General features: G+C 44.4%; 4 protein-coding genes across 4 annotated transcripts in view; all 4 read left to right on the top strand.

Moving 5' to 3' along the window:
* LOC131952557 (uncharacterized) overlaps positions 1-5,093 on the top strand; it is a 28,725-nt gene extending 23,632 nt beyond the window's left edge. The window contains exons 3-4 of the mRNA XM_059315279.1: positions 4,252-4,346; positions 4,863-5,093. Of these exons, the coding sequence (XP_059171262.1) occupies positions 4,252-4,346; positions 4,863-5,027 (260 nt within the window). The 3' untranslated portion in view covers positions 5,028-5,093. The remainder of the gene's footprint in view (positions 1-4,251; positions 4,347-4,862) is intronic.
* Positions 5,094-14,653: 9,560 nt separating this feature from the next.
* On the top strand, positions 14,654-20,839 carry LOC131952560 (BET1 homolog). The gene is made up of 4 exons (XM_059315282.1): positions 14,654-14,880; positions 18,281-18,384; positions 18,747-18,803; positions 19,488-20,839. The coding sequence occupies exons 1-4, from the start codon at positions 14,862-14,864 to the stop codon at positions 19,641-19,643; spliced, it is 336 nt and encodes a 111-aa protein (XP_059171265.1). The 5' UTR covers positions 14,654-14,861; the 3' UTR covers positions 19,644-20,839.
* A 642-nt stretch (positions 20,840-21,481) lies between these two features.
* On the top strand, positions 21,482-23,224 carry LOC131952548 (uncharacterized). The gene is made up of 3 exons (XM_059315266.1): positions 21,482-21,998; positions 22,336-22,551; positions 22,966-23,224. The coding sequence occupies exons 1-3, from the start codon at positions 21,820-21,822 to the stop codon at positions 23,222-23,224; spliced, it is 654 nt and encodes a 217-aa protein (XP_059171249.1). The 5' UTR covers positions 21,482-21,819.
* A 634-nt stretch (positions 23,225-23,858) lies between these two features.
* LOC131952558 (uncharacterized) lies at positions 23,859-25,301 on the top strand. Its single transcript, XM_059315281.1, has 2 exons — positions 23,859-24,059; positions 24,861-25,301. Exons 1-2 carry the CDS (start codon positions 23,883-23,885, stop codon positions 25,284-25,286), a joined length of 603 nt encoding a protein of 200 aa, XP_059171264.1. The 5' UTR covers positions 23,859-23,882; the 3' UTR covers positions 25,287-25,301.
* The last annotated feature ends 360 nt before the right edge of the window (positions 25,302-25,661 follow it).

The following is a 25,661-nucleotide window of genomic DNA, read 5'->3' as shown; positions in this document are numbered from 1 at the left end:
GTGTAGGGGCGGGTTAAAATGGACTTTTTGTTTCACTCGGCACCCGCCCTCCCGTTAGACAAATCTTTGCATGCAAGAATATCCGTTCACAAAGATAGACCAATTTGTTTGGTTATACCACACACAAAATGTACCCATTTATTTGGTTATACCACACACAAAATGTACCCATTTGGTTATACCACACACAAAATGTACCCATTTGTCTTGTTGTAACAAAGATACACAACCCCAATAGGTATATTTAGACTCACTTTCCAATACTTAAAATAGGGCATCAACTCATTTGGTGCACAATAACATCGATTTCACTCATGTCGTTCTGTTGTGAACTGTTTGTTTTTGGTTAATTGAGTGTGGGAGTCGATTGTTCAAGGATTTGCTATCGTTTACCGTGAGTACAGTGTCAAAGTACCAAACACTTTGCTAGAATTTCTAGGCATTTGTTTTACTGTTTGAATTATTTACCGGTGTAGCTGTCCGTAATATCCTAAATGTGTATTTTAGGTTTTAACTATCGTTTTTTTAGTGTTAGTTGAAAATTCTTGGTGTAATTTAAAAATATATTTGGGATTTTATGAGATTATGGATATTTTGTAGGAGGTTCTATTTGATTTGTGTGTGGTTGGTGGGAGGGGTGGGGGTGAGGTTTAGGTCATTGCACTTGATGACATCCCTGTTTCTCACAGCCATTGGGCGTGTGTGGGAGGGAAGGGGTTGAAGGTCGCTCCACACTGGTAGGATCGATGTTGTTCACTGTCATGTGGTGTGTGGGTGTGGTGTGTGGGTGTGGTGTGTGGGAGGGGGGTGTAGGTCGCTCCACAATGGTAGGATCGATGTTGTTCACCGTCATGTGGTGTATGGGTGTGGTGTGTGGGTGTGGTGTGTGGGTGTGGTGTGTGGGTGTGGTGTGTGGGTGTGGTGTGTGGGTGTGGTGTGTGGGTGTGGTGTGTGGGTGTGGTGTGTGGGTGTGCTGTGTGGGTGTGGTGTGTGGGTGTGGTGTGTGGAGTGTGGGTGTGGTGTGTGGGTGTGGTGTGTGGGTGTGGTGTGTGGGTGTGGGTGTGGTGGGTGTGGTGTGTGGGTGTGGTGTGTGGGTGTGGTGTGTGGGTGTGGTGTGTGGGTGTGGTGTGCGGGTGTGGTGTGTGGGTGTGGTATGTGGTTGTGGTGGGTGTAGGTCGCTCCACACTGGTAGGATCGATGTAGTGTTGTGTGTGGGTGTGGTGGGTGGGTGTGGTGGGTGGGTGTGAGGGGTTTAGGTCGCTCCACACTGGTAGGATCGATGTAGTGTGGTGTGTGGGTGTAGTGGGTGTAGGTCGCTCAACACTGGTAGGATCGAACTTGGTCACCGTCATGTGGTGTGTGGGTGTGGTGTGTGGGTGTGGTGTGTGGGTATGGTGTGTGGGTGTGGTGTGTGTGTGTGGTGTGTGGGTGTGGTGGGTGGGTGTGGTGTGTGGTTTGTGGTGGGTGGTGTGTAGTGGGTAGTCTGTGGTGTAGGCCATCCCTGTGACTCACTGCCTGACATCTACGGCATGTGTACACGAGGTGGGAGGCTCCAGCCGGTGATAAACACAAGCAGACGACAGCTGGTGAGTACATGGCGCGGCAATCATCAGAAAAACACCCGGATGTAGCTCGGCTTGGGCAGAAATCCGAACGGTTGAACTGGGCAGAAATCCCAACGGTTGAACTGGAGGAAAGGAGGACATTTGAACTGAGCAGAAAGCTGTGTAGTCCTGGTATCCCACTCTCGTGGTGTCAGGATTATGGTGTCTTGGTCTTATGGTGTCAGGTTTATGGTGTCTTGATCTTATGGTGTCAGGACTAATTGTGTCATATGTAGTTCATACGTTCACCACCCACAAAGCTCCCCCCCCCCCCCACCCACCACCCCATATGTCGCCTCCTGCACCTAGCACATAATTACTGTCTTATCTATTTCCGCCGGAAAATTGCCCAATTTCAATAGGAGAATTGTTTGGGCGCCCACCCCGGAGACTAGAACTGGCTGGTTGTTACTTACCTCTCCAGCCCCTGCGGCTAGTCCCGGGGGTCTTGAAATTTTCACTTGACCATGCCAACCGCCTGCGGCTGTTTAAATCTCCTTCCCCGTGCACGTGCCAATAACCGCTCACCCCTGCTGCGGCGGTCACTCAATTGTATGCGCGCGCAGATTTGTAACGAAGCTGCAAGAGCGCGTGGTTCAAACCATCAATTCCAATTGGCGTCCCGTGGCATTGTGGGTAGAGGGTGCTAATCAGGGCCGGTGACTCGCGCTACATCTCAAGACTCAGTAACTACCGGCCTTTATAATGAGGGATTTCAGCGCTAACCTGCAGGCGACCAAATTTGACAAAATATTTGGGCTGACTGCACGGAAATGACGCAGGCAGTGATCGGTGTACTCTAAAACCGGTAAAGTGATTATTTTTGTGATGAAAAAAGGGCTGCGTGGGCTTAAGGGATCCGAGCGAAAATGAGTTTACACAACCCAAATATCAAAGTTTAGGAGGCTTATAAATAACGTGTTTAGACTATAAGTATAGGCTAGAAAAATGTATATGAATGTGGGGAGTTGGGTTGATGGGGGATGTGTCTTGTGTCATCCACCAATGGAGAGTCCAACAAGAATTAGATAGTACAACATTGCGTATTCAGAATGTTCATATAATGGATATCATAAGCAGTCTGTACGCTATGATGTATCGCAGAATACATTACAGTGAAGTGTCTATAAATAACAATTGGCCTTATCCATGCTGCTTAAAATTGTGCCGGCTATTCAACAACATCATCTTTTCCTCTTTGTATCCAACATACAAGAGGACGCCGGCCATTCAACATGTTAAATTATTAACTCTACATGCGGAAAATAATATTTAAAATAGCTTTCGTCGGTACCCTAGATGTCATGATAACTAATTAGTACTGCATTAAAAATTGGTATTTAGATTATTCTAATTACCAAAAAAATAGTGAGAATATAATTAACGTTTTAAAATGTTTTCATTTTATAAAACCCTAACAACAGGCCCACCTAAAGTACATTGCAATTAAATAATTCGTTTTAATTCTGCCGTGGTCACTAGGCAATTATGTTCAGTTTAATTACAGATTAATTATTCTATTTAAAGCGTATGATATGATGATCCTAATGGCAGTAGTAGTCAAGTTTGGAGAGTGTAACATACACAAGGGACGCAACTGATAAACCTGGCTAAATCTTGTTTTTGGTCGACATGTTGGGGATAGCATATCACCCACCCGCCCCAGATTTTGATAAGCCACAATTTGAACAACAAATCTAAATACAGAAACTACTATAAAAACCAATACTATTACAGAAATATTTTAAAATCTATTTTTTAAGAAGTTGACGAATTTTAGTGTTAGTGTTAAACCCCACTCAAAACGATGTTATCTGTTCCATTTAATTCACTTACACGCACGTTTAACCCTTCCCCACACAACAAGCACCTTCACCCATCCACGCCTATAACCACCCACACCTATAACTACCCACACCTTTAACCACCACACAAATAACTACGAACAACCATAACAAAAAATGCCAATAACCATCCACATTATAACCACCCACACCTAAAACCACCCCCACTATAACCACCCACACTATAACTACCCACACTATAACTACCCACATCTATAACTACCTACGTCTATAACTACCCACATTTATAAATACCCACACCTATAACTACAATCACCTATAACTACGAACACCAATAACTACCCACACCTATAACTACCCACACCAATAACTACGAACGCAATAACAACCCATGCCAATAACCACCCACACTATAACCACCCACACTATAACCACTCTCACTCTAACCACCCACACCTACAACCACCCACCTACACCCACAAACCGACTAGATCTGTATCTATTCTCTTTGTCGTTCAAATTCCCTCCCACTGTTAACTTTAGTTGTTGTACTATATAACTGATCCGCGGTCGTAGGATACTAGCGTCATGGGATGGTTGAAAGCCTCATCGATCTGATATTTGCAATCCCCGACTCCCATTAGATGTCTCACGCTAATTGTTGTTTCATTTCTGACTTTTCATGGCATACTATTTTCATCTTATTTTTATTTCCTTTGAGAGTTATAAAACAAAGGGAAATAACCGAAAAAAATGTCAAATATTTTTTAATTACTGAATTACTTCCCCTACACTGAGACTTTCTTTCATGATTTTAAGTTAAATGATTTTTCTCTCCACAGACGAGCCTTTAGAAGACAGTCTGCTGTTGTCGTCCAGCTACACGAAGCGGGATGGCGGTCACGATCCTTGGAACCTCTGCACTGGTAAACAAGCGGTAAGCAGATCTGTGGTGTTTGTGGTTCTTGCAGGTTACTGACGGTCAAGTTTTTATGCGTCTCGGGTCAGTTAGACACGTCGATGATATCTCATGGTTCCCGCTGACTTACGCGTCAGTGGTGTCTACCTTTAGACGTCAGTAGTCTACCTTTAGACGTCAGTAGTCTACCTTTAAACGTCTGTCTAGCTTTAGACGTCAGATGTCACACTTTTGATGACATCAGTACAGTATACCTTTAGCCGTTGACTGATAACGTTAGTAGATTATACCTTTCGACGTCAAGCTGTAGATTGTTGACGTCACACGATCAAATAGTGACGTCACTGGTAGTCGCCTGCTGACGTCAAATATTGCCTGCTATTTTGAGCGCAGCTTTGATCTAGAGACGAAACATGTTCCACCATTGTTCTTTAAACTAAAATTCCTTCATGGTCCATCTACATAAACATATCCCTAATTGATTGTTTGATCTACATAAAGAGATCCCTAATTGATTGCTTGGTTTAATTGCAGATCGACTGCTTCTATGTCTATTTCAACATCTACGCCAGATTACGCAAGGAGGCTGAGGCAGAGAGATCACCACCAAGGAATCTGGTCGGCAAAAGATCGAATCCTCTGTCTCGGTTATCGAGTTTCCTAAGAGAGGACGAGGCAGCCGATGACGTCACATACTGACCTTTGCATGACGTCATGAGCGTTGGGCGTTAATGATTTCTTTTTCATTAAATATTGCTCAATTCATTGTTGACTTGTATTTTTAATTTTTTCGCTAGCTGGTGTTTTGTGTGGTCTAGTAGAAATGTAGTAAGTCCAGAGAGTGGGGGGGGGCACTAGTAAAAGTATATGTTTTCTATATTAATTCCATTTCGTTCGGGGGGGGGTGGACTTCCTTCGGTGGGGCTCCGCCACCCACCCCCCACCCCGAAGAGATGCCTGGAAGAAACTCTGCTTCCAACGACGCCAATAATGAAGTAATAAAAGTGGGCCTACAGACCCAATTTGAATACAACTTTGATCAAGATTTAATGACAGGGAACCAAGATCAAGATACTGGATGTACATAACTCAGCAGCTACGATCTACTCACTGTAAGCTGTATAAGACAACAACATTTAAAACATTAGTCTACAGAATGTAAAAGCTGAGTAAACAGCCAAGTCATGGCCTTACCAATAAGCCGCAATTGTTCTTCATACTTTTATCCGATTAAATGATGACGATCATATTTCTATTGTTTCATAGTTCGTGCCTGTAAACCTATGGCCTTAAACTAACGTACATACATGATTTGATCATTTTGCAGTATATGCTCTATATAGAACCAGAGAGCAATTACACTTTAGTGAACTCTCCATTACATTCAGCAACAACAAAATACCAAGAGCGATCACCTTACAAAATTGTGGTAGCTCACATTACATTCAACAGTTTAGGTGTCTCTGGACATACAAATACTAAATAGAATTAACTGGGTTAACTTGCCTGAGAAATCTGTTACAATAGTGACAGGATGCGGTAGGTGATGTGTGGGTGTGGGGGTGAGGTAGGTGATGTGTGGGTGAGGTAGGTGATGTGTGGGTGTGGGGGGTGATTTGTAGGTAAGGTAGGTGATGTGTGGGTGAGGTAGGCAATGTGTGGGTGAAGTAGGTGATGTGTGGGTGAAGTAGGTGATGTGTGGCTGAGGTATGTGATGTGTGGTGAGGTAGGTGATGTGTGGGTGAGGTAGGTGATGTGTGGGTGTGGGGGGTGATGTGTAGGTGAGGTAGGTGATGTGTGGGTGAGGTAGGTGATGTGTGGGTGAGGTAGGTGATGTGTGGGTGTGTGGGGGTGATGTGTGGGTGAGGTATGCGATGTGTGGGTGAGGTAGGTGATGTGTGGGTGAGGTAGGCAATGTGTGGGTGAAGTAGGTGATGTGTGGGTGAAGAAGGTGATGTGTGGCTGAGGTATGTGATGTGTGGTGAGGTAGGTGATGTGTGGGTGAGGTAGGTGATGTGTGGGTGTGGGGGGGTGATGTGTAGGTGAGGTAGGTGATGTGTGGGTGAGGTAGGTGATGTGTGGGTGAGGTAGGTGATGTGTGGGTGAAGTAGGTGATGTGTGGCTGAGGTATGTGATGTGTGGTGAGGTAGGTGATGTGTGGGTGAGGTAGGTGATGTGTGTGTGTGGGGGGGGGTGATGTGTGGGTGAGGTAGGTGAGGTATGTGAGGTAGGTAATGTGTGGGTGTGGGTGGTGATGTGTAGGTGAAGTAGGTGAGGTAGGTGATGTGTTGGTGTGGGGGTAATTTGTTGGTGAGGTAGGTGATGTGTAGGTGAGGTAGGTGATGTGTGGGTGAGGTAGGCAATGTGTGGGTGACGTAGGTGATGTGTGGGTGAAGTAGGTGATGTGTGGCTGAGGTATATGATGTGTGGTGAGGTAGGTGATGTGTGGGTGAGGTAGGTGATGTGTGGGTGTGGGAGGGGTGATGTGTAGGTGAGGTAGGTGATGTGTGGGTGAGGTAGGTGATGTGTGGGTGAGGTAGGTGATGTGTGGGTGAAGTAGGTGATGTGTGGCTGAGGTATGTGATGTGTGGTGAGGTAGGTGATGTGTGGGTGAGGTAGGTGATGTGTGGGGGGTGATGTGTGGGTGAGGTACGTGATGTGTAGGTGAGGTAGATGATGTGTGGGTGTGGGGAGTGATGTGTAGGTGAGGTAGGTGATGTGTGGGTGTGGGGGTGATGTGTAGGTGAGGTAGGTGATGTGTGGGTGTGGGGGGTGATGTGTAGGTGAGGTAGGTGAGGTAGGTGAGGTAGATAATGTGTGGGTGTGGGTGGTGATGTGTAGGTGAATTAGGTGAGGTAGGTGATGTGTTGGTGTGGGGGTGATTTGTAGGTGAGGTAGGTGATGTGTAGGTGAGGTAGGTGAGGTAGGTGATGTGTGGGTGTGGGGGGTGATGTGTAGGTGAGGTAGGTGAGGTAGGTGAGGTAGGTAATGTGTGAGTGTGGGTGGTGATGTGTAGGTGAAGTAGGTGAGGTAGGTGATGTGTTGGTGTGGGGGTGATTTGTAGGTGAGGTAGGTGATGTGTAGGTGAGGTAGGTGAGGTAGGTGATGTGTGGGTGTGGGGGTGTGATGTGTGGGTGAGGTATGCGATGTGTGGGTGAGGTAGGTGATGTGTGGGTGAGGTAGGCAATGTGTGGTGATGTGTGGGTGAAGAAGGTGATGTGTGGCTGAGGTATGTGATGTGTGGTGAGGTAGGTGATGTGTGGGTGAGGTAGGTGATGTGTGGGTGTGGGGGGGGGGGGGTGATGTGTAGGTGAGGTAGGTGATGTCTGGGTGAAGTAGGTGATGTGTGGGTGAGGTAGGTGATGTGTGGGTGAAGTAGGTGATGTGTGGCTGAGGTATGTGATGTGTGGTGAGGTAGGTGATGTGTGGGTGAGGTAGGTGATGTGTGTGTGTGTGTGGGGGGGGTGATGTGTGGGTGAGGTAGGTGAGGTAGGTAAGGTAGATGATGTGTGGGTGAGGTAGGCAATGTGTGGGTGAAGTAGGTGATGTGTGGGTGAAGTAGGTGATGTGTGGCTGAGGTTTGTGATGTGTGGTGAGGTAGGTGATGTAGGTGTGGGGGGTGATGTGTAGGTGAGGTAGGTGAGGTAGGTAATGTGTGGGTGTGGGTGGTGATGTGTAGGTGAAGTAGGTGATGTGTGGGTGTGGGGGGTGATGTGTAGGTGAGGTAGGTGAGGTAGGTGAGGTAGGTAATGTGTGGGTGTGGGTGGTGATGTGTAGGTGAAGAAGGTGAGGTAGGTGATGTGTTGGTGTGGGGGTGATTTGTAGGTGAGGTAGGTGATGTGTAGGTGAGGTAGGTGAGGTAGGTGATGTGTGGGTGTGGGTGGTGATGTGTAGGTGAAGTAGGTGAGGTAGGTGATGTGTTGGTGTGGGGGTAATTTGTTGGTGAGGTAGGTGATGTGTAGGTGAGGTAGGTGATGTGTGGGTGAGGTAGGCAATGTGTGGGTGAAGTAGGTGATGTGTGGGCGATGTAGGTGATGTGTGGCTGAGGTATGTGATGTGTGGTGAGGTAGGTGATGTGTGGGTGAGGTAGGTGATGTGTGGGTGTGGGGGGGTGATGTGTAGGTGAGGTAGGTGATGTGTGGGTGAGGTAGGTGATGTGTGGGTGAGGTAGGTGATGTGTGGGTGAAGTAGGTGATGTGTGGCTGAGGTATGTGATGTGTGGTGAGGTAGGTGATGTGTGGGTGAGGTAGGTGATGTGTGGGGGGTGATGTGTGGGTGAGGTAGGTGATGTGTAGGTGAGGTAGATGATGTGTGGGTGTGGGGAGTGATGTGTAGGTGAGGTAGGTGATGTGTGGGTGTGGGGGTGATGTGTAGGTGAGGTAGGTGATGTGTGGGTGTGGGGGGTGATGTGTAGGTGAGGTAGGTGAGGTAGGTGAGGTAGGTAATGTGTGGGTGTGGGTGGTGATGTGAAGGTGAATTAGGTGAGGTAGGTGATGTGTTGGTGTGGGGGTGATTTGTAGGTGAGGTAGGTGATGTGTAGGTGAGGTAGGTGAGGTAGGTGATGTGTGGGTGTGGGGGGTGATGTGTAGGTGAGGTAGGTGAGGTAGGTGAGGTAGGTAATGTGTGAGTGTGGGTGGTGATGTGTAGGTGAAGTAGGTGAGGTAGGTGATGTGTTGGTGTGGGGGTGATTTGTAGGTGAGGTAGGTGATGTGTAGGTGAGGTAGGTGAGGTAGGTGAGGTAGGTGATGTGTGGGTGTGGGGGTGTGATGTGTGGGTGAGTTATGCGATGTGTGGGTGAGGTAGGTGATGTGTGGGTGAGGTAGGCAATGTGTGGTGATGTGTGGGTGAAGAAGGTGATGTGTGGCTGAGGTATGTGATGTGTGGTGAGGTAGGTGATGTGTGGGTGAGGTAGGTGATGTGTGGGTGTGGGGGGGGGGTGATGTGTAGGTGAGGTAGGTGATGTCTGGGTGAAGTAGGTGATGTGTGGGTGAGGTAGGTGATGTGTGGGTGAAGTAGGTGATGTGTGGCTGAGGTATGTGATGTGTGGTGAGGTAGGTGATGTGTGGGTGAGGTAGGTGATGTGTGTGTGTGGGGGGGTGATGTGTGGGTGAGGTAGGTGAGGTAGGTGAGGTAGGTGATGTGTGGGTGAGGTAGGCAATGTGTGGGTGAAGTAGGTGATGTGTGGGTGAAGTAGGTGATGTGTGGCTGAGGTATGTGATGTGTGGTGAGGTAGGTGATGTGTGGGTGAGGTAGGTGATGTGTGGGTGTGGGGGGTGATGTGTAGGTGAGGTAGGTGATGTGTGGGTGAGGTAGGTGATGTGTGGGTGAGGTAGGTGATGTGTGGGTGAAGTAGGTGATGTGTGGCTGAGGTATGTGATGTGTGGTGAGGTAGGTGATGTAGGTGTGGGGGGTGATGTGTAGGTGAGGTAGGTGAGGTAGGTAATGTGTGGGTGTGGGTGGTGATGTGTAGGTGAAGTAGGTGATGTGTGGGTGTGGGTGTGGGGGGTGATGTGTAGGTGAGGTATGTGAGGTAGGTGAGGTAGGTAATGTGTGGGTGTGGGTGGTGATGTGTAGGTGAAGTAGGTGAGGTAGGTGATGTGTTGGTGTGGGGGTGATTTGTAGGTGAGGTAGGTGATGTGTAGGTGAGGTAGGTGAGGTAGGTGATGTGTTGGTGTGGGTGGTGATGTGTAGGTGAAGTAGGTGAGGTAGGTGATGTGTTGGTGTGGGGGTAATTTGTTGGTGAGGTAGGTGATGTGTAGGTGAGGTAGGTGATGTGTGGGTGAGGTAGGCAATGTGTGGGTGAAGTAGGTGATGTGTGGGTGATGTAGGTGATGTGTGGCTGAGGTATGTGATGTGTGGTGAGGTAGGTGATGTGTGGGTGAGGTAGGTGATGTGTGGGTGTGGGGGGGTGATGTGTAGGTGAGGTAGGTGATGTGTGGGTGAGGTAGGTGATGTGTGGGTGAGGTAGGTGATGTGTGGGTGAAGTAGGTGATGTGTGGCTGAGGTATGTGATGTGTGGTGAGGTAGGTGATGTGTGGGTGAGGTAGGTGATGTGTGGGGGGTGATGTGTGGGTGAGGTAGGTGATGTGTAGGTGAGGTAGATGATGTGTGGGTGTGGGGAGTGATGTGTAGGTGAGGTAGGTGATGTGTGGGTGTGGGGGTGATGTGTAGGTGAGGTAGGTGATGTGTGGGTGTGGGGGGTGATGTGTAGGTGAGGTAGGTGAGGTAGGTGAGGTAGGTAATGTGTGGGTGTAGGTGGTGATGTGTAGGTGAATTAGGTGAGGTAGGTGATGTGTTGGTGTGGGGGTGATTTGTAGGTGAGGTAGGTGATGTGTAGGTGAGGTAGGTGAGGTAGGTGATGTGTGGGTGTGGGGGGTGATGTGTAGGTGAGGTAGGTGAGGTAGGTGAGGTAGGTAATGTGTGAGTGTGGGTGGTGATGTGTAGGTGAAGTAGGTGAGGTAGGTGATGTGTTGGTGTGGGGGTGATTTGTAGGTGAGGTAGGTGATGTGTAGGTGAGGTAGGTGAGGTAGGTGAGGTAGGTGATGTGTGGGTGTGGGGGTGTGATGTGTGGGTGAGGTATGCGATGTGTGGGTGAGGTAGGTGATGTGTGGGTGAGGTAGGCAATGTGTGGTGATGTGTGGGTGAAGAAGGTGATGTGTGGCTGAGGTATGTGATGTGTGGTGAGGTAGGTGATGTGTGGGTGAGGTAGGTGATGTGTGCGTGTGGGGGGGTGATGTGCAGGTGAGGTAGGTGATGTCTGGGTGAAGTAGGTGATGTGTGGGTGAGTTAGGTGATGTGTGGGTGAAGTAGGTGATGTGTGGCTGAGGTATGTGATGTGTGGTGAGGTAGGTGATGTGTGGGTGAGGTAGGTGATGTGTGTGTGTGTGGGGGGGGGGTGATGTGTGGGTGAGGTAGGTGAGGTAGGTGAGGTAGGTGATGTGTGGGTGAGGTAGGCAATGTGTGGGTGAAGTAGGTGATGTGTGGGTGAAGTAGGTGATGTGTGGCTGAGGTATGTGATGTGTGGTGAGGTAGGTGATGTGTGGGTGAGGTAGGTGATGTGTGGGTGTGGGGGGTGATGTGTAGTTGAGGTAGGTGATGTGTGGGTGAGGTAGGTGATGTGTGGGTGAGGTAGGTGATGTGTGGGTGAAGTAGGTGATGTGTGGCTGAGGTATGTGATGTGTGGTGAGGTAGGTGATGTAGGTGTGGGGGGTGATGTGTAGGTGAGGTAGGTGAGGTAGGTAATGTGTGGGTGTGGGTGGTGATGTGTAGGTGAAGTAGGTGATGTGTGGGTGTGGGGGGTGATGTGTAGGTGAGGTAGGTGAGGTAGGTGAGGTAGGTAATGTGTGGGTGTGGGTGGTGATGTGTAGGTGAAGTAGGTGAGGTAGGTGATGTGTTGGTGTGGGGGTGATTTGTAGGTGAGGTAGGTGATGTGTAGGTGAGGTAGGTGAGGTAGGTGATGTGTGGGTGTGGGTGGTGATGTGTAGGTGAAGTAGGTGAGGTAGGTGATGTGTTGGTGTGGGGGTAATTTGTTGGTGAGGTAGGTGATGTGTAGATGAGGTAGGTGATGTGTGGGTGAGGTAGGCAATGTGTGGGTGAAGTAGGTGATGTGTGGGTGATGTAGGTGATGTGTGGCTGAGGTATGTGATGTGTGGTGAGGTAGGTGATGTGTGGGTGAGGTAGGTGATGTGTGGGTGTGGGGGGGTGATGTGTAGGTGAGGTAGGTGATGTGTGGGTGAGGTAGGTGATGTGTGGGTGAGGTAGGTGATGTGTGGGTGAATTAGGTGATGTGTGGCTGAGGTATGTGATGTGTGGTGAGGTAGGTGATGTGTGGGTGAGGTAGGACATGTGTGGGGGGTGATGTGTGGGTGAGGTAGGTGATGTGTAGGTGAGGTAGATGATGTGTGGGTGTGGGGGTGATGTGTAGGTGAGGTAGGTGATGTGTGGGTGTGGGGGGTGATGTGTAGGTGAGGTAGGTGAGGTAGGTGAGGTAGGTAATGTGTGGGTGTGGGTGGTGATGTGTAGGTGAATTAGGTGAGGTAGGTGATGTGTTGGTGTGGGGGTGATTTGTAGGTGAGGTAGGTGATGTGTAGGTGAGGTAGGTGAGGTAGGTGATGTGTGGGTGTGGGGGGTGATGTGTAGGTGAGGTAGGTGAGGTAGGTGAGGTAGGTAATGTGTGAGTGTGGGTGGTGATGTGTAGGTGAAGTAGGTGAGGTAGGTGATGTGTTGGTGTGGGGGTGATTTGTAGGTGAGGTAGGTGATGTGTAGGTGAGGTAGGTGAGGTAGGTGAGGTAGGTGATGTGTGGGTGTGGGGGTGTGATGTGTGGGTGAGGTATGCGATGTGTGGGTGAGGTAGGTGATGTGTGGGTGAGGTAGGCAATGTGTGGTGATGTGTGGGTGAAGAAGGTGATGTGTGGCTGAGGTATGTGATGTGTGGTGAGGTAGGTGATGTGTGGGTGAGGTAGGTGATGTGTGGGTGTGGGGGGGGGGGTGATGTGTAGGTGAGGTAGGTGATGTCTGGGTGAAGTAGGTGATGTGTGGGTGAGGTAGGTGATGTGTGGGTGAAGTAGGTGATGTGTGGCTGAGGTATGTGATGTGTGGTGAGGTGAGGTAGGTGATGTGTGGGTGAGGTAGGTGATGTGTGTGTGTGTGGGGGGGGGGGGGGTGATGTGTGGGTGAGGTAGGTGAGGTAGGTGAGGTAGGTGATGTGTGGGTGAGGTAGGCAATGTGTGGGTGAAGTAGGTGATGTGTGGGTGAAGTAGGTGATGTGTGGCTGAGGTATGTGATGTGTGGGTGAGGTAGGTGATGTGTGGGTGAAGTAGGTGATGTGTGGGTGAGGTAGGTGATGTGTGGGTGTGGGGGGTGATGTGTAGGTGAGGTAGGTGATGTGTGGGTGAGGTAGGTGATGTGTGGGTGAGGTAGGTGATGTGTGGGTGAAGTAGGTGATGTGTGGCTGAGGTATGTGATGTGTGGTGAGGTAGGTGATGTAGGTGTGGGGGTGATGTGTAGGTGAGGTAGGTGAGGTAGGTAATGTGTGGGTGTGGGTGGTGATGTGTAGGTGAAGTAGGTGATGTGTGGGTGTGGGGGGTGATGTGTAGGTGAGGTAGGTGAGGTAGGTGAGGTAGGTAATGTGTGGGTGTGGGTGGTGATGTGTAGGTGAAGTAGGTGAGGTAGGTGATGTGTTGGTGTGGGGGTGATTTGTAGGTGAGGTAGGTGATGTGTAGGTGAGGTAGGTGAGGTAGGTGATGTGTGGGTGTGGGTGGTGATGTGTAGGTGAAGTAGGTGAGGTAGGTGATGTGTTGGTGTGGGGTTGATTTGTAGGTGAGGTAGGTGATGTGTAGGTGAGGTAGGTGAGGTAGGTGAGGTAGGTGATGTGTGGGTGTGGGGGGTGATGTGTAGATGAGGTTGGTGAGGTAGGTGATGTATGGTGAGGTAGGTGAGGTAGGTGATGTGTGGTGAGGTAGGTGATGTGTGGGTCAGGTAGGTGATGTGCGGGTGTGGGGGAAGATGTGTAGGTCAAGTAGGTGAGGTAGGTGATGTGTGGTGAGGTAGGTGATGTGTAGGTGAGGTAGGTGAGGTAGGTGATGTGTGGGTGTGGGAGGTGATTTGTAGGTGAGGTAGGTGATGTGTAGGTGAGGTAAGTGAGGTAGTTGATGTGTGGGTGTGGGGGGGGGGAGAAAAAAGTCTAGAAGAAACACTGCACCCCTTACGTGTGAATTACATAGAACAAAGTTACTGATCCTAATCTCAATGGCATTCACGTAATGTGATAAAAGTTCCCGGTCAGTATTTTTGAACAGGGTGAAAAAACTTTTTTTTGTGGTCGGCTTTGAAAACCGTAGATAATTAAAACTGAAAATTTTTTTGGGAAATCAAAATTTTGAAAATATTTATTATTGCATTTTTAAATGCAGTGAACTTGACAATATATTTCAATCTAAGTTTAAGCCAACGTTCATCTTAGGAGAGGGGGGGGGGTGCAAATTGAAAGTTTGAGGGGCGGGTGCAAATTGAAAATTGAAAGGTTGTTCCCTATGGGGGCGCCAAATTGAAAGTTTGTCCCCGGGCGCCGGGAAGGGTCGCTACGCCTCTGTTCACCATATATTTATTTAGATTTGTATAAACCCGACATTTTTTTAAACCTGGAGTTTCACTTTAGTTAATTTAGCCTTTATTTCAATTCTGCATCTAAAACTTTGCCGGTAAATATTTTAAATTGGCATACTATATTTACTAAATATATTACCACAACTGTTTTAAAACACCGCACACGAGTTTGAATATTATTTTAAGAGCTTCTGTTGACTTTCTCTACTGTTGGTATTTAGAGCATCCTCGGAAGTTGTAGAACAAGATGACGTTTCCCACGGAGATTCTACATATCGCATTTATAAATAATTCCACAAAATAAAATATCTACCTAGATTCTAGATCAAGATCCAGAAATCTAGAACAAAGTTCTAGCCGCTGATCGAAGCTTTTGTTTTTAAGGTTTAAAAAAAAAGAACAAGCAACGATTTACCTAAACAATTTAACATGAGGCGGTCTTATTTAGGTATGTACAGTGAGTAGAGTACTGACAAGTAACAGTGTCAGAGTGTTCATCATTGTTGTTGTACGTACTCGGGAGTGAGTAGGCCAAATAATCAAAGATTTAAAATTTAGATCCAGAAGCTAGATCTAGAATCTAGATTTTCTAGATCTAGGCCCTAGATTTCTAGATCTAAATGTTAATATTAGGCCTAAAAAATATAAAAAATTTAAGAAAGATCTAGATCTAGAGTAAAGTTCCACGCGCGGTTAAAACACCGGTGCGGCCATCGCGGGTTTATCGCTTCGTACAATTATAATATTTGTTTTGATGTTTTATACGAAACTACCGATATCTGCTGTAAACCTGTCCATTTCTAAATATATCCAGGTCAAATTCTTTTGTTTTTCTCCTTCTGGAAGTCGAGATTTTAAAGTTTCGAGGTATGACGTCGAAGGCGATTCTAGTCCCCCGTATGAAAAACACTAGGTCCCGGATGAGATGAATAAACCAACCAATCAAAGCTTTTTATAACTAGGTTAACTATAAATTAATAATTAATAAATAGCTTCTACAATATGTGCGGGACACTGTACATACGATAGATTAGGCTAATAAAGCAACCTGATAGGTGAATAGGGGTGGCCGCAGCTTGGGTGTCGATTTGGGTGGTTTCACCGCGCTGCGTAACCAACGACTTGAGCTAGACTAGCCTAGTTCTAGATGCTCTACATTTCAAGCTAAGCCTAGAATCTGTATAATTTCTATTTTTTTCTGCTGTTTTAAATTATTTCGATCATCTACTTCTTCTAAATCTAGTTTGTGTCTCTACATACAAGCATATCTAAGCAAATGTTACGTTATGTCTTGTCAGTGGTTGTTACGTCCCTTTGTTATGATTATTATAGTTGCGTCCCTTGAGTCATCACTGGGTCAACTTTTAATGTCGTTAATTAATTTAATTAGGCCTAACATGTTTTTAATTTGGTTTTGAAATCTATTAATTAATAATACAATCAACAACACGTTTAAAAGTGTAAAATATTTATTTTATTTATTAAACTAGGATTAAAACGTATAAAACACGATCGTTACGCAAGACGGTTCAGATGTTTGCAGGGAAAAAAAAAGAGGGGAAAAAAATATCGCAAGTAGCACGTCACTAAAACATGAATATCTCAAATTCAATGCGTAGGAATATAAAATGATTGATACATATTAAGAGTAGAAAGGCAGAGGAATAATATAGTACTTTGGGTTTGTTTCTGTGTTAAACGGTTACAAAATAGCGCCCGATGAAAGTCGATGAAAGTCGGGAGTTCGCTATGTGTGACCGCGCATGGAACTTTACTCTAGTTAGAATCTACATTCTAGATCAAAATCTTATTCTAGATCTAGAATATTTATTAGTAGGCCTACCTAGTGTACCTAGTTAGTAGTTACCTAGTAGATCTAGATCTAGATTCTAGATCTAGTACCCAGTAACTAGATTCTAGTAGAACTTTCTAGATATCTAGATTTAGACCTAGTCTAGGATTATCTAGATTTCTAGATTACTAGATTCTAGATCTAGATTAAATTCTAGATCTAGATTCTAGGCCTAATGACAATGTTAAATGAATGTATGTAGCTAGAGCTAAAAATAGTTTTAAAATAAAAATAGATCTAGATCTAGTTGTTAGTTACGTTAGTAGTAGTAGTAGTAGTTATCAAAATAGAAATATGATTATAGAGTCTAGATCTAGTCAGTGTAGTCGAGTCTAGCCTCTGCTAACTTTACTTTAAACTAACTTTAATTATTTATTAGGCTGCGGCAATACATAGGCATTATTAGGGGCCTATTGTCATATATCCAGGTCGGAATTAGGACCCAGCATTAAATTTGTCAACACGTTACACAATAAGCCTACTAAATTAAACATTTTCTAGGCCCATCTGTTATTATTATATATGAAGTGACTACTCGGAAAAAGATTTTTTGACCCAGCGTCTCCACTTGGTTGGCAAAAGATAATTCTGTGCATGCGCAGTGGCCTTGATAGCTGAGCTAGGGTTACAGTTAGGGCTAGGGTTCTGCGGTTGTAAACACTACACACGCATGCGCAGTACGATCAAAAACATTGCCGTGAAGGCAACTTGTAGTTTCACTCCGTTGCACATGCGTACCTTTTCCGGCTAGAGTCAGCCTATTATATATTATATAGGCTATCTTGTTTTATGTTGTGATTTGTTTCTTGTAATTCCACATGGTATCTAGTCTAATAAGTAGATCTTGCTCTAGATATATTATAAATACCCGTAATAATTTCTGATAACTGACACGGCGAACAGGAGTCATTAGTGATTAGATTACTGATTAGGTTTTACGTCTATGGTATGACTTGGCAAATGTTTACAACGCATGTACATTTTCTTGCTTGCGTGGTAGTAGTCTATAAATTATAATATAAGCTTAGGTGAACTCACTATGACCCCAATTACATTTCTATTTTTCTTGGTCTGGGAAAAAAAAAATTGTTCTTGCCATGGTTTATGTTATAAATAATCCAATTGATAAGTAAACCCATCAGAGTGACCCTGTAACCTGATTCTTCTTCTGCTGGCAAGTAAACATCAGCAGGCGATCAATGATTCTTTCAGGTGGATTGGCTAAAATTTTGGATATCTTAGTAGTAGGATCTAACAAATCCAAATTTCTGAAAGTGATATCTATAGACATCGACAAAATTATTAAATCTTGACAGGAAGTGGTACTTTACTTTATTTCATGAGCTTCAACCTACTTAATCTCTTCTCTAGCTAATGATAACCATGCTCAGTACAAAAATCATATTTCTCATATGCCTAATCTCTTCTCTAGCTAATGGTAACAATGCTCAGTATAAAAATCATATTTCTCATATGCGTAATCTCTTCTCTAGCTAATGATAACCATGCTCAGTACAAAAATCATATTTCTCATATGCCTAATCTCTTCTCTAGCTAATGGTAACAATGCTCAGTATAAAAATCATATTTCTCATATGCGTAATCTCTTCTCTAGCTAATGGTAACCATGCTCAGTACAAAAATCATATTTCTCATATGCCTAATCTCTTCTCTAGCTAATGGTAACAATGCTCAGTACAAAAAAAAAATCATATTTCTCATATGCCTAATCTCTTCTCTAGCTAATGGTAACAATGCTCAGTACAAAAATCATATTTCTCATAACCCCAAATCTCTTCTCTAGCTAATGGTAACAATGCTCAGTACAAAAAAAAATCATATTTCTCATATGCCTAATCTCTGCTTTAGCTAATGGTAACAATGCTCAGTACAAAAATCATATTTCTCATTTATCAAATCTCTTCTCTAGCTAATGATAACCATGCTCAGTACACACAAAAAATCATAATTCTCACATGCTTAATCTCTTCTCTAGCTAATGGTAACAATGCTCAGTATAAAGACACCACACAGATGTTGGAAGAAGAAAATGAACAGTTAGAAAATGAGCTCAAAGGAAAAGTTAAAGCATTGAAGTCTGTAAGTACCATTTTATTGGCATCTACCTGTTAGCACTTGCAACCAATGATTAGATGCAAGTGCTTGGTTCATTGTTAAATTATCTGCATAATGTTTTGAAATTATTTAATTCTTTTGCCATTACTGTCTTCCTAACTACATGTTAACCTTAGCCCCTGCATTTACAGTAGTATAAAACTGCAGCAACTTTTAGAAGTGCTGAAAATAATTTACGGCTTAAACAATGGTTCAACTAATTAATAAATTGCACCCATGTTTTGTATTAATATTCTTATAATTGAGATTTTAAAATGTGCAAATGTTACATTGAGTGAATGAACCCTTGAACAAATGTGCTGACACATTCTTTCTCTTTGATTCAGCTGACAATAGATATTGGGAATGAGGTCAGAGAACAAAATAAATGGCTGTCACAAGTTGTAAGTAAAGCTTCAACTGTTTTTATGGTCACATTAGTCGTATGAAGTAACTCAACTGTCTTTATGGTTACATTAGTTGTATGAAGTAACTCATCTGCTTTTTAACTTTGTCATTGTTCATTGTTTGTTATTTGATCATTATTTTAAATCAGATGATTTAGGTCATATGATGAGTGGTAGAAAATGTGTTTCAGGTATTTGTCAATGTCATACAATATGTGTATTGATAATTTGATTGAATATCTTTGTATTGATGTGTTGTCTTTGTATTGAAGTTTTACCTTTCATTTTGATGTTTTACCATTTTATTGATGTGATATATCAATGTGATAACTTAGTATTGATGTTTTACTTTGTATTGATGTGTTATTAATGTGATAACTTTTTACTGATGTTTTACCTTTGTATTGATGTGTAATTGATGTGATAACTGTACTGATGTTTTACCTTTATATTGATGTGTTATTGATGTGATAACTTTGTATTGATATTTTACCTTTATATTGATGTGTTATTGATGTGATAACTTTGTACTGATGTTTTACCTTTGTATTGATGTGTTATTGATGTGATAACTTTGTACTGATGTTTTACCTTTATATTGATGTGTTATTGATGTGATAACTTTCTACTGTTTTACCTTTGTATTGATGTGTTATTGATGTGATAACTTTGTATTGACAGGATGAAGACTTGGAGTCTTCTGGTGGCTTACTATCAAAAACAATGGGACGTCTCAAGTCTATAACAAACGCTGGTCACTGGAAAATCTGGCTCTATGTTTTATTGTTTGCATTTTTTGTCTTCTTTATGTGCTGGGTTATAGTGAGGTTTAGATAACAATCTTTGTATGCTCCCTGTGTGTGTGAGTTCAACTATGGGTGTGTGTTTCCATGATCTGTTTGATGCTGAGATTAATGGCCAATCAGGAGTTACAATCCGTGGATCAGGTTGTTTCTAGTCAGTGTAGATTACAGATATTTGTTACACCATGCATCCGTCAGGCAGGAAATAATTTGGGTTTGAGAAATACATGTTGTTGTCAAAATGTGTATTACTTCCAGAAAATTCTTTTATAATTAAGTCTCTCTTTAATAATTGGTGTGGGTTTTGTCAGAAAAAACATTTTACAATAAGAGATTAGGATGTTGGTATTAGATTTATAAGATGAATTTTGTTACAATTTTTAAAGTGCTAAAACTGGTCTTTCACAATTGAAATTTTATTGAGAACTGTTTAAACTACATAGATGGTTACAATATTTTGTTCTGATATATGTCTTGACCACGCTGTAAATATTTGTGTATCACTGTACACGTTTGGGTCAAGAGCTATTTGTTATGACAGAGAGTGTTGAATGCGTGTTTTTCCTTCTGTTTTATTTTATTTCAACGGTTCATCTGTTTGGCATAACTGAGCTCAGATTTTTACCTTCTTCAGTCTTAATGTTTATTTATTATACACCAATCTTATGGAGATACATAGCGTAAGAATAATCCAAGTATATAAAATGATGCAGCTTTTATTAGAAATATGTTTTTTTTTTTAAGTTATGAGTAAAAATTTTGGTATGATGTGAATTTAAATTCCTTTTTTTAATCTGATGGTCCGTTTATAATTTTTATTTAAGTTGTCCTTTAAAGAATGTGATTTAATATTGATTTATGCTGTTATTACTTGAGTTTTTAAAGGTCCATCTGTTAATTCTTGCATGATTCGCAGTCCTTTAAAGGCAGTTTTCTTTGCTGACAGCTTTGCTTCCATAAGTGACACCCTGCATTGTAATAAGTTTTACTGTCAATACATCAAACTTTTTTTATGTCTACACTTGTAAAAGTGTACATGAAGTGACATTTTAAAATGTCATAACACATAAATTTTTTTTCTCTTTGATAAACTGTATTTTGTCACATTTACTCTATTTTAAACTGATGTGTATGAAAGATAACGCTGAACTGGCATAAATGTATATGTTGATATAAATTAATTAAAACATGTTGAAAGAAAGCTAATGACAGCATATGTTTACAGTCATATATGACCACAAATTGTTGATGAGAGAATAAAACTCTTCTCACCTTACTTCTCTTTGATTGTTTTTGTTTTATATTAGATTCTCTAGCTCCTGCCCTCCATGTTATAGTAAACTCCTCCATTCTTGCCTGCCAACATTTTGTTGTTTGGTATCATTATCTGAGTCTCCTGTGATCTGGTTCCTTGACAATGATGAGGTCACTTGTCTAAATTTTGTACTGTACCCTGTGATTGGGTCCCTCTCAATTAATGTAATTACTAGTCTAATTAAATCTTGAACTCTATGTCCCTCTCAATTAATGTAATTACTAGTCTAACTAAATCTTGAACTCTATGTCCCTCTCAATTAATGTAATTACTAGTCTAACTAAATCTTGAACTCTATGTCCCTCTCAATTAAGGTAATTACTGATCTAAAAAAATCTTGCACTGTATTCTATGATTTGGTTCTGGAGTGAGGTAATAAGTGGTCTGATAAACGTGAACTCTTTTTCCTCTGCTCTATAAGCCAAGCAGTCAGATCTTATATTAACACTTGAAACGGGACGTCCGAGAAACGGAAATTCCCGAGCCGCACCTATTGGTGCGTTCAAAATAAGTTACAAATTAAAAACATGAGATCTAACTTCCGAGATGAACTAGATCTAGGTGGTGAGCCTTTCTCCTAATTAAAGTCTTAATTGTATGATATTGTGTGATTAAAATCTAATTTTCGGTAAGGTCTTGGTCTTTGTGACATATACGATGTGACACATAAAATACACGGTGCGTAGCATGTCAATGTATGCTGTGAGAAAACATGAGTTGGTACTCGCGTCTATGTCCGGCCTAACCAGCTTACAGGACATACAAACTCTCATGTAGGACCCAAACCTCTCATGTAGGACTTCTGTAGAATTTTCCAGCTTTTGTAGGACAACCGCAGGGCGTACGACGTATTCTGTAGGACATAACGTGTGTGTAGCGCCTGAGCAGCCCGCCAATGGCTGGCACGTCGTCTGCGAGGTTCAAGGCACCATGGAAGCTGGCCAACTTGGAGCTGCCCATGAGCCAGGATCCTTCAGGCGTCATGCTAGACATGCAGTACGAGGACGGGGAGGGCGATGAGACCTATAAGACGGCGTTCTTCTACCTCAATAGGCGGCATGATTCGTGGATGGGGTGAGTGTCTTTAGAGGTGAGACATGGGTCAGATGTCTTCAGAGGTGAGACATGGGCCAGGTGTCTTCAGAGGTGAGACAGGCCAGGTGAGTGTCTTCAGAGGTGAGACATGGGCCAGGTGTCTTCAGAGGTGAGACATGGGCCAGGTGTCTTCAGAGGTGAGACATGGGCCAGGTGTCTTCAGAGGTGAGACACACCAGGTGTCTTCAGTGGTGAGACATGCCAGGTGAGTGTTTTCAGAGGTGAGATTTGGGCTAACAGTGAACGATACTGTATGAGTGCTCTAAATGTGTTAGTTAGCTGTTTGAAAACTGACCGCCTAGCTTTCCCCATCCAGCTCTATCTATTCGACCAACGAGTACATCACCGCCATCGCTTCCTTCATCACCAACTCTCTGGTCGTCTTGGTCTTCATCCGGGTGCTCGGCTACAGGCGCCTGCCCAACCAGATGATGGTCAACATGGCACTGTGCCAATGTCTGACGGCCACCGCCTACTTCGTCCACTCCTCGCTGCTCATCACCATCAGCAAGCAGGCGGGCAGTGTGTGCGAGTGAGTACTTCATGTCTCTATCAAACGACTTTTGATTGGCGATTAAAATTTTTAGTCCAGTCTCATCTTTGAAACGAAATATTCATTGGAGTTACAATGTCGAGTGTCAACCAATGTAGAAACGCTTATATATATATATACACATATATATATATATATATATATATATATATATATATATATATATATATATATATATATATATATATAAAATTACATTTTCTGTCGATTTATTATGTTTTTAAATGTTTTCGGTTGAGCTGCTCCTATATAAATGTTAAGTGCGCATTTCCCCGGAAGTTGTAAGTGCCCCCCCCCTCCCCAAGAGAAAACATGTCTGAAAGAAACCTTGTTTTGCAGGAGCTACAATTGTATCTAACACGCCCATTAAACTTTGAACTGATGTTTCCCCAGGAGGAGCTACAAGATTTTATCCATCTCGTGGGTGTTGACGTGGGCATGCATGTCATGCGCAGTGGTGGAGCGGACATTGGCCCTGAACATGCCTAACTTCTACCAGATCACGATCGAGTTCATTGGACCGGTGCTTGTAGCGACTCCCTGGCTCTACGCCATGCTGCTCGTCGTCCTCGCGGAGTTTTTCCTCTTCCAGGCCAGTTCCGCACTCATGGCATCGTCTTGTCGTCTGCGCAGTCGCAGGTGTCGTCCTTAAATGACGTCACGATTGTTACCTGATTTTTAACCCCCCCCCCCAGTTTATGCTGTCGTCATACGTCATTACAAAAAGTCAGTCCCCCGCCCCCTTCCCCCTAAATTGACACAACAAATAGCTAACTGTCTATAACCCAAAATCTAACAAATATTAACGTGTATTTCATCAATTTTGTGCTTATAAATATACAAACTACACGTTAAGACACTTTTTTACCCTAACCCATCCCGCCTCCGAGATTTTAATGTCATTTATGGACGACACCTCACATTAAAATGGTTGGCTAGATTATCTTTGTAAATCTCTTGTTGAAGGGTAGAAATATGATACCACAATTTGAAGTTTTAAAGTAATATATGTGTGCTCTTTTAGCACATTCTATAATAGATCACATTTGTGACGTGTGTACTGTTATATGTTAGGGTGAATATATATTTCACAAGGAAACTAGATGTTAATTTTAGTGGAACAGTACTTTTAGAATATCAATGTTCTAACTCCTTCTTATATCTACTAGTCTAGTACAGCTGCACCCCTCAACCCCTTCTTATATCTACTAGTCTAGTACAGCTAAACCCCCCTAACCCCTTCTTATATCTAACAGTTTGTATCCCATCCCCTGTAGGTTGAAGACGGGTTCGGCTGTACCCACGTGATCATGCACACGCCCCTGGAGCCCACCAAGAGGGTGCTGGAGCTGATCAGCTACCTGACGCTGGTCGTCTGTCTCGTGTCGCTCATCTTGTCCAGGGTCCTCCACTCCACCCACTGTGACGACGCCTATGAGATGAACAGGGTCAGGCTGGAGATGAGGACGACGATGATCATTGCCCAGGTAGGCTGTGACTCCAGATATCTGTCACCTGTGTGATATCTGTCACCTGTGTGACTCCAGATATCTGTCACCTGTGTGACTCCAGATATTTGTCGCCTGTGTGACTCGAGATATCTGTCACCTGTGTGGCTCCAGATTTCTGTCACCTGTGTGACTCCAGATATCTGTCGCCTGTGTGGCTCCAGATATCTGTCACCTGTGTGGCTCCAGATATATGTCATCTGTGTGGCTCCAGATATATGTCATCTGTGTGGCTCCAGACATCTGTCACCTGTGTGACTCAATGACTCCTTTACATGTGTGACTCAATGACTCTTTTAAATGTGAGATTCAAAATGTCTTTTTTTTTTACTTGTGTCTACATCATGAAATTCTTGGTTATGAGCCATATAATTAGGACAGCAAACAGAGCAATACTTAAATAAAAACTAATAATGCGAATACACTTTAATTCTGTCATTTTTCGCTGAAAAATATTTTATTATTCAACAATGGGCACCAGGTCATTGCTTGTTAAAGTCCATAAATGCTCAAATTAAGAAAACAAAAATGCCGTTGCGCACTTTTATGTGCGCAGTGTTACTTTGCGCAGTTTTCCGTTGCGCATCTATCCGGTCACCTTGACTGCCATGTTTTTGTTTTAGTCACCAAACGTGTACTAGACTTGTGACTCAACTAAAGTGTCTTAAGTCACCAAATGTAAGGTTGTAACAGTTGACTTGACTGTCATGACTTTGTTGACTGAAGTCACCTAAGGTACTATTGCAACAGTTGAATTGACTGTCATGACTTTGTTGCCAGGTGGCCGCCATCCAAGTGTTGTACTTCAGCCCCCTCATCATCACCGAGTCCATCGTCTACTACGACAACAGCGAGAGCATGTTCGAGCGGGACGTCGTCCACTTCTGCTACGAGCTGGCGCTCCACAGCACCTACGTCCTCTTCCTGGTGCTCATGGGCCGCAGGGAGTTCCGCCGCTCCCTCAGGTACGTGTTCGCAAGGAGCGAGGCCATCCGCAGGCAACGCCAGCCCAACTACATCGTCGCCAGCGAGACGAGCCGGAAGCGGAAGTCCCAGAGCACGCTGACGGTGGCCACGCCCCCATTGGCTGAGATGACGGCGCGTGACGACACGATGCAGATGGACACTCCGGAGTGGCTGAGGAGGAAACAGTCGTTGCTGCAGTCGATCCTGGGCAGGGCAGATTCCGTCACCCCAGACCAGTGAACCCGTCACCCCAGACCAGTGAACCCGTCACCCCAGACCAGTGAACCCGTCACCCCAGACCAGTGAACCCGTCACCCCAGACCAGTGAACCCGTCACCCCAGACCAGTGAACCCGTCACCCCAGACCAGTGAACCCGTCACCCCAGACCAGTGAACCCGTCACCCCAGACCAGTGAACCCGTCACCCCAGACCAGTGAACCCGTCACCCCAGACCAGTGAACCCGTCACCCCAGACCAGTGAACCCGTCACCCCAGACCAGTGAACCCATCACCCCTGACTAGTGAACCCGTCACCCCAGACCAGTGAACCCGTCACCCCAGACCAGTGAACCCGTCACCCCAGACCAGTGAACCCGTCACCCCAGACCAGTGAA

The sequence above is a fragment of the Physella acuta genome, unplaced genomic scaffold (genome assembly GCF_028476545.2).
Source record: "Physella acuta isolate Inbredline_101_S28 unplaced genomic scaffold, ASM2847654v3 ptg000876l, whole genome shotgun sequence".
Taxonomy (NCBI): domain Eukaryota; kingdom Metazoa; phylum Mollusca; class Gastropoda; family Physidae; genus Physella; species Physella acuta.
The sequence above is the reverse complement of the archived record's forward strand: the minus strand, read 5'-3'. Positions and strand labels throughout refer to the sequence as shown.

Bases quoted from the DNA above. Each gene is read 5' to 3' on its own strand.
- LOC131952560 (XM_059315282.1), top strand. The intron at 18,385-18,746 runs GTAAGTACCATT...TCTTTGATTCAG, and splicing joins AAGTTAAAGCATTGAAGTCT to CTGACAATAGATATTGGGAA. The intron at 18,804-19,487 runs GTAAGTAAAGCT...TTGTATTGACAG, and splicing joins ATAAATGGCTGTCACAAGTT to GATGAAGACTTGGAGTCTTC.
- LOC131952548 (XM_059315266.1), top strand. From the start codon at position 21,820: ATGGCTGGCACGTCGTCTGCGAGGTTCAAGGCACCATGGAAGCTGGCC. The intron at 21,999-22,335 runs GTGAGTGTCTTT...TTCCCCATCCAG, and splicing joins CGGCATGATTCGTGGATGGG to CTCTATCTATTCGACCAACG. The intron at 22,552-22,965 runs GTGAGTACTTCA...ATGTTTCCCCAG, and splicing joins CAGGCGGGCAGTGTGTGCGA to GAGGAGCTACAAGATTTTAT.
- LOC131952558 (XM_059315281.1), top strand. From the start codon at position 23,883: ATGCACACGCCCCTGGAGCCCACCAAGAGGGTGCTGGAGCTGATCAGC. The intron at 24,060-24,860 runs GTAGGCTGTGAC...CTTTGTTGCCAG, and splicing joins CGACGATGATCATTGCCCAG to GTGGCCGCCATCCAAGTGTT.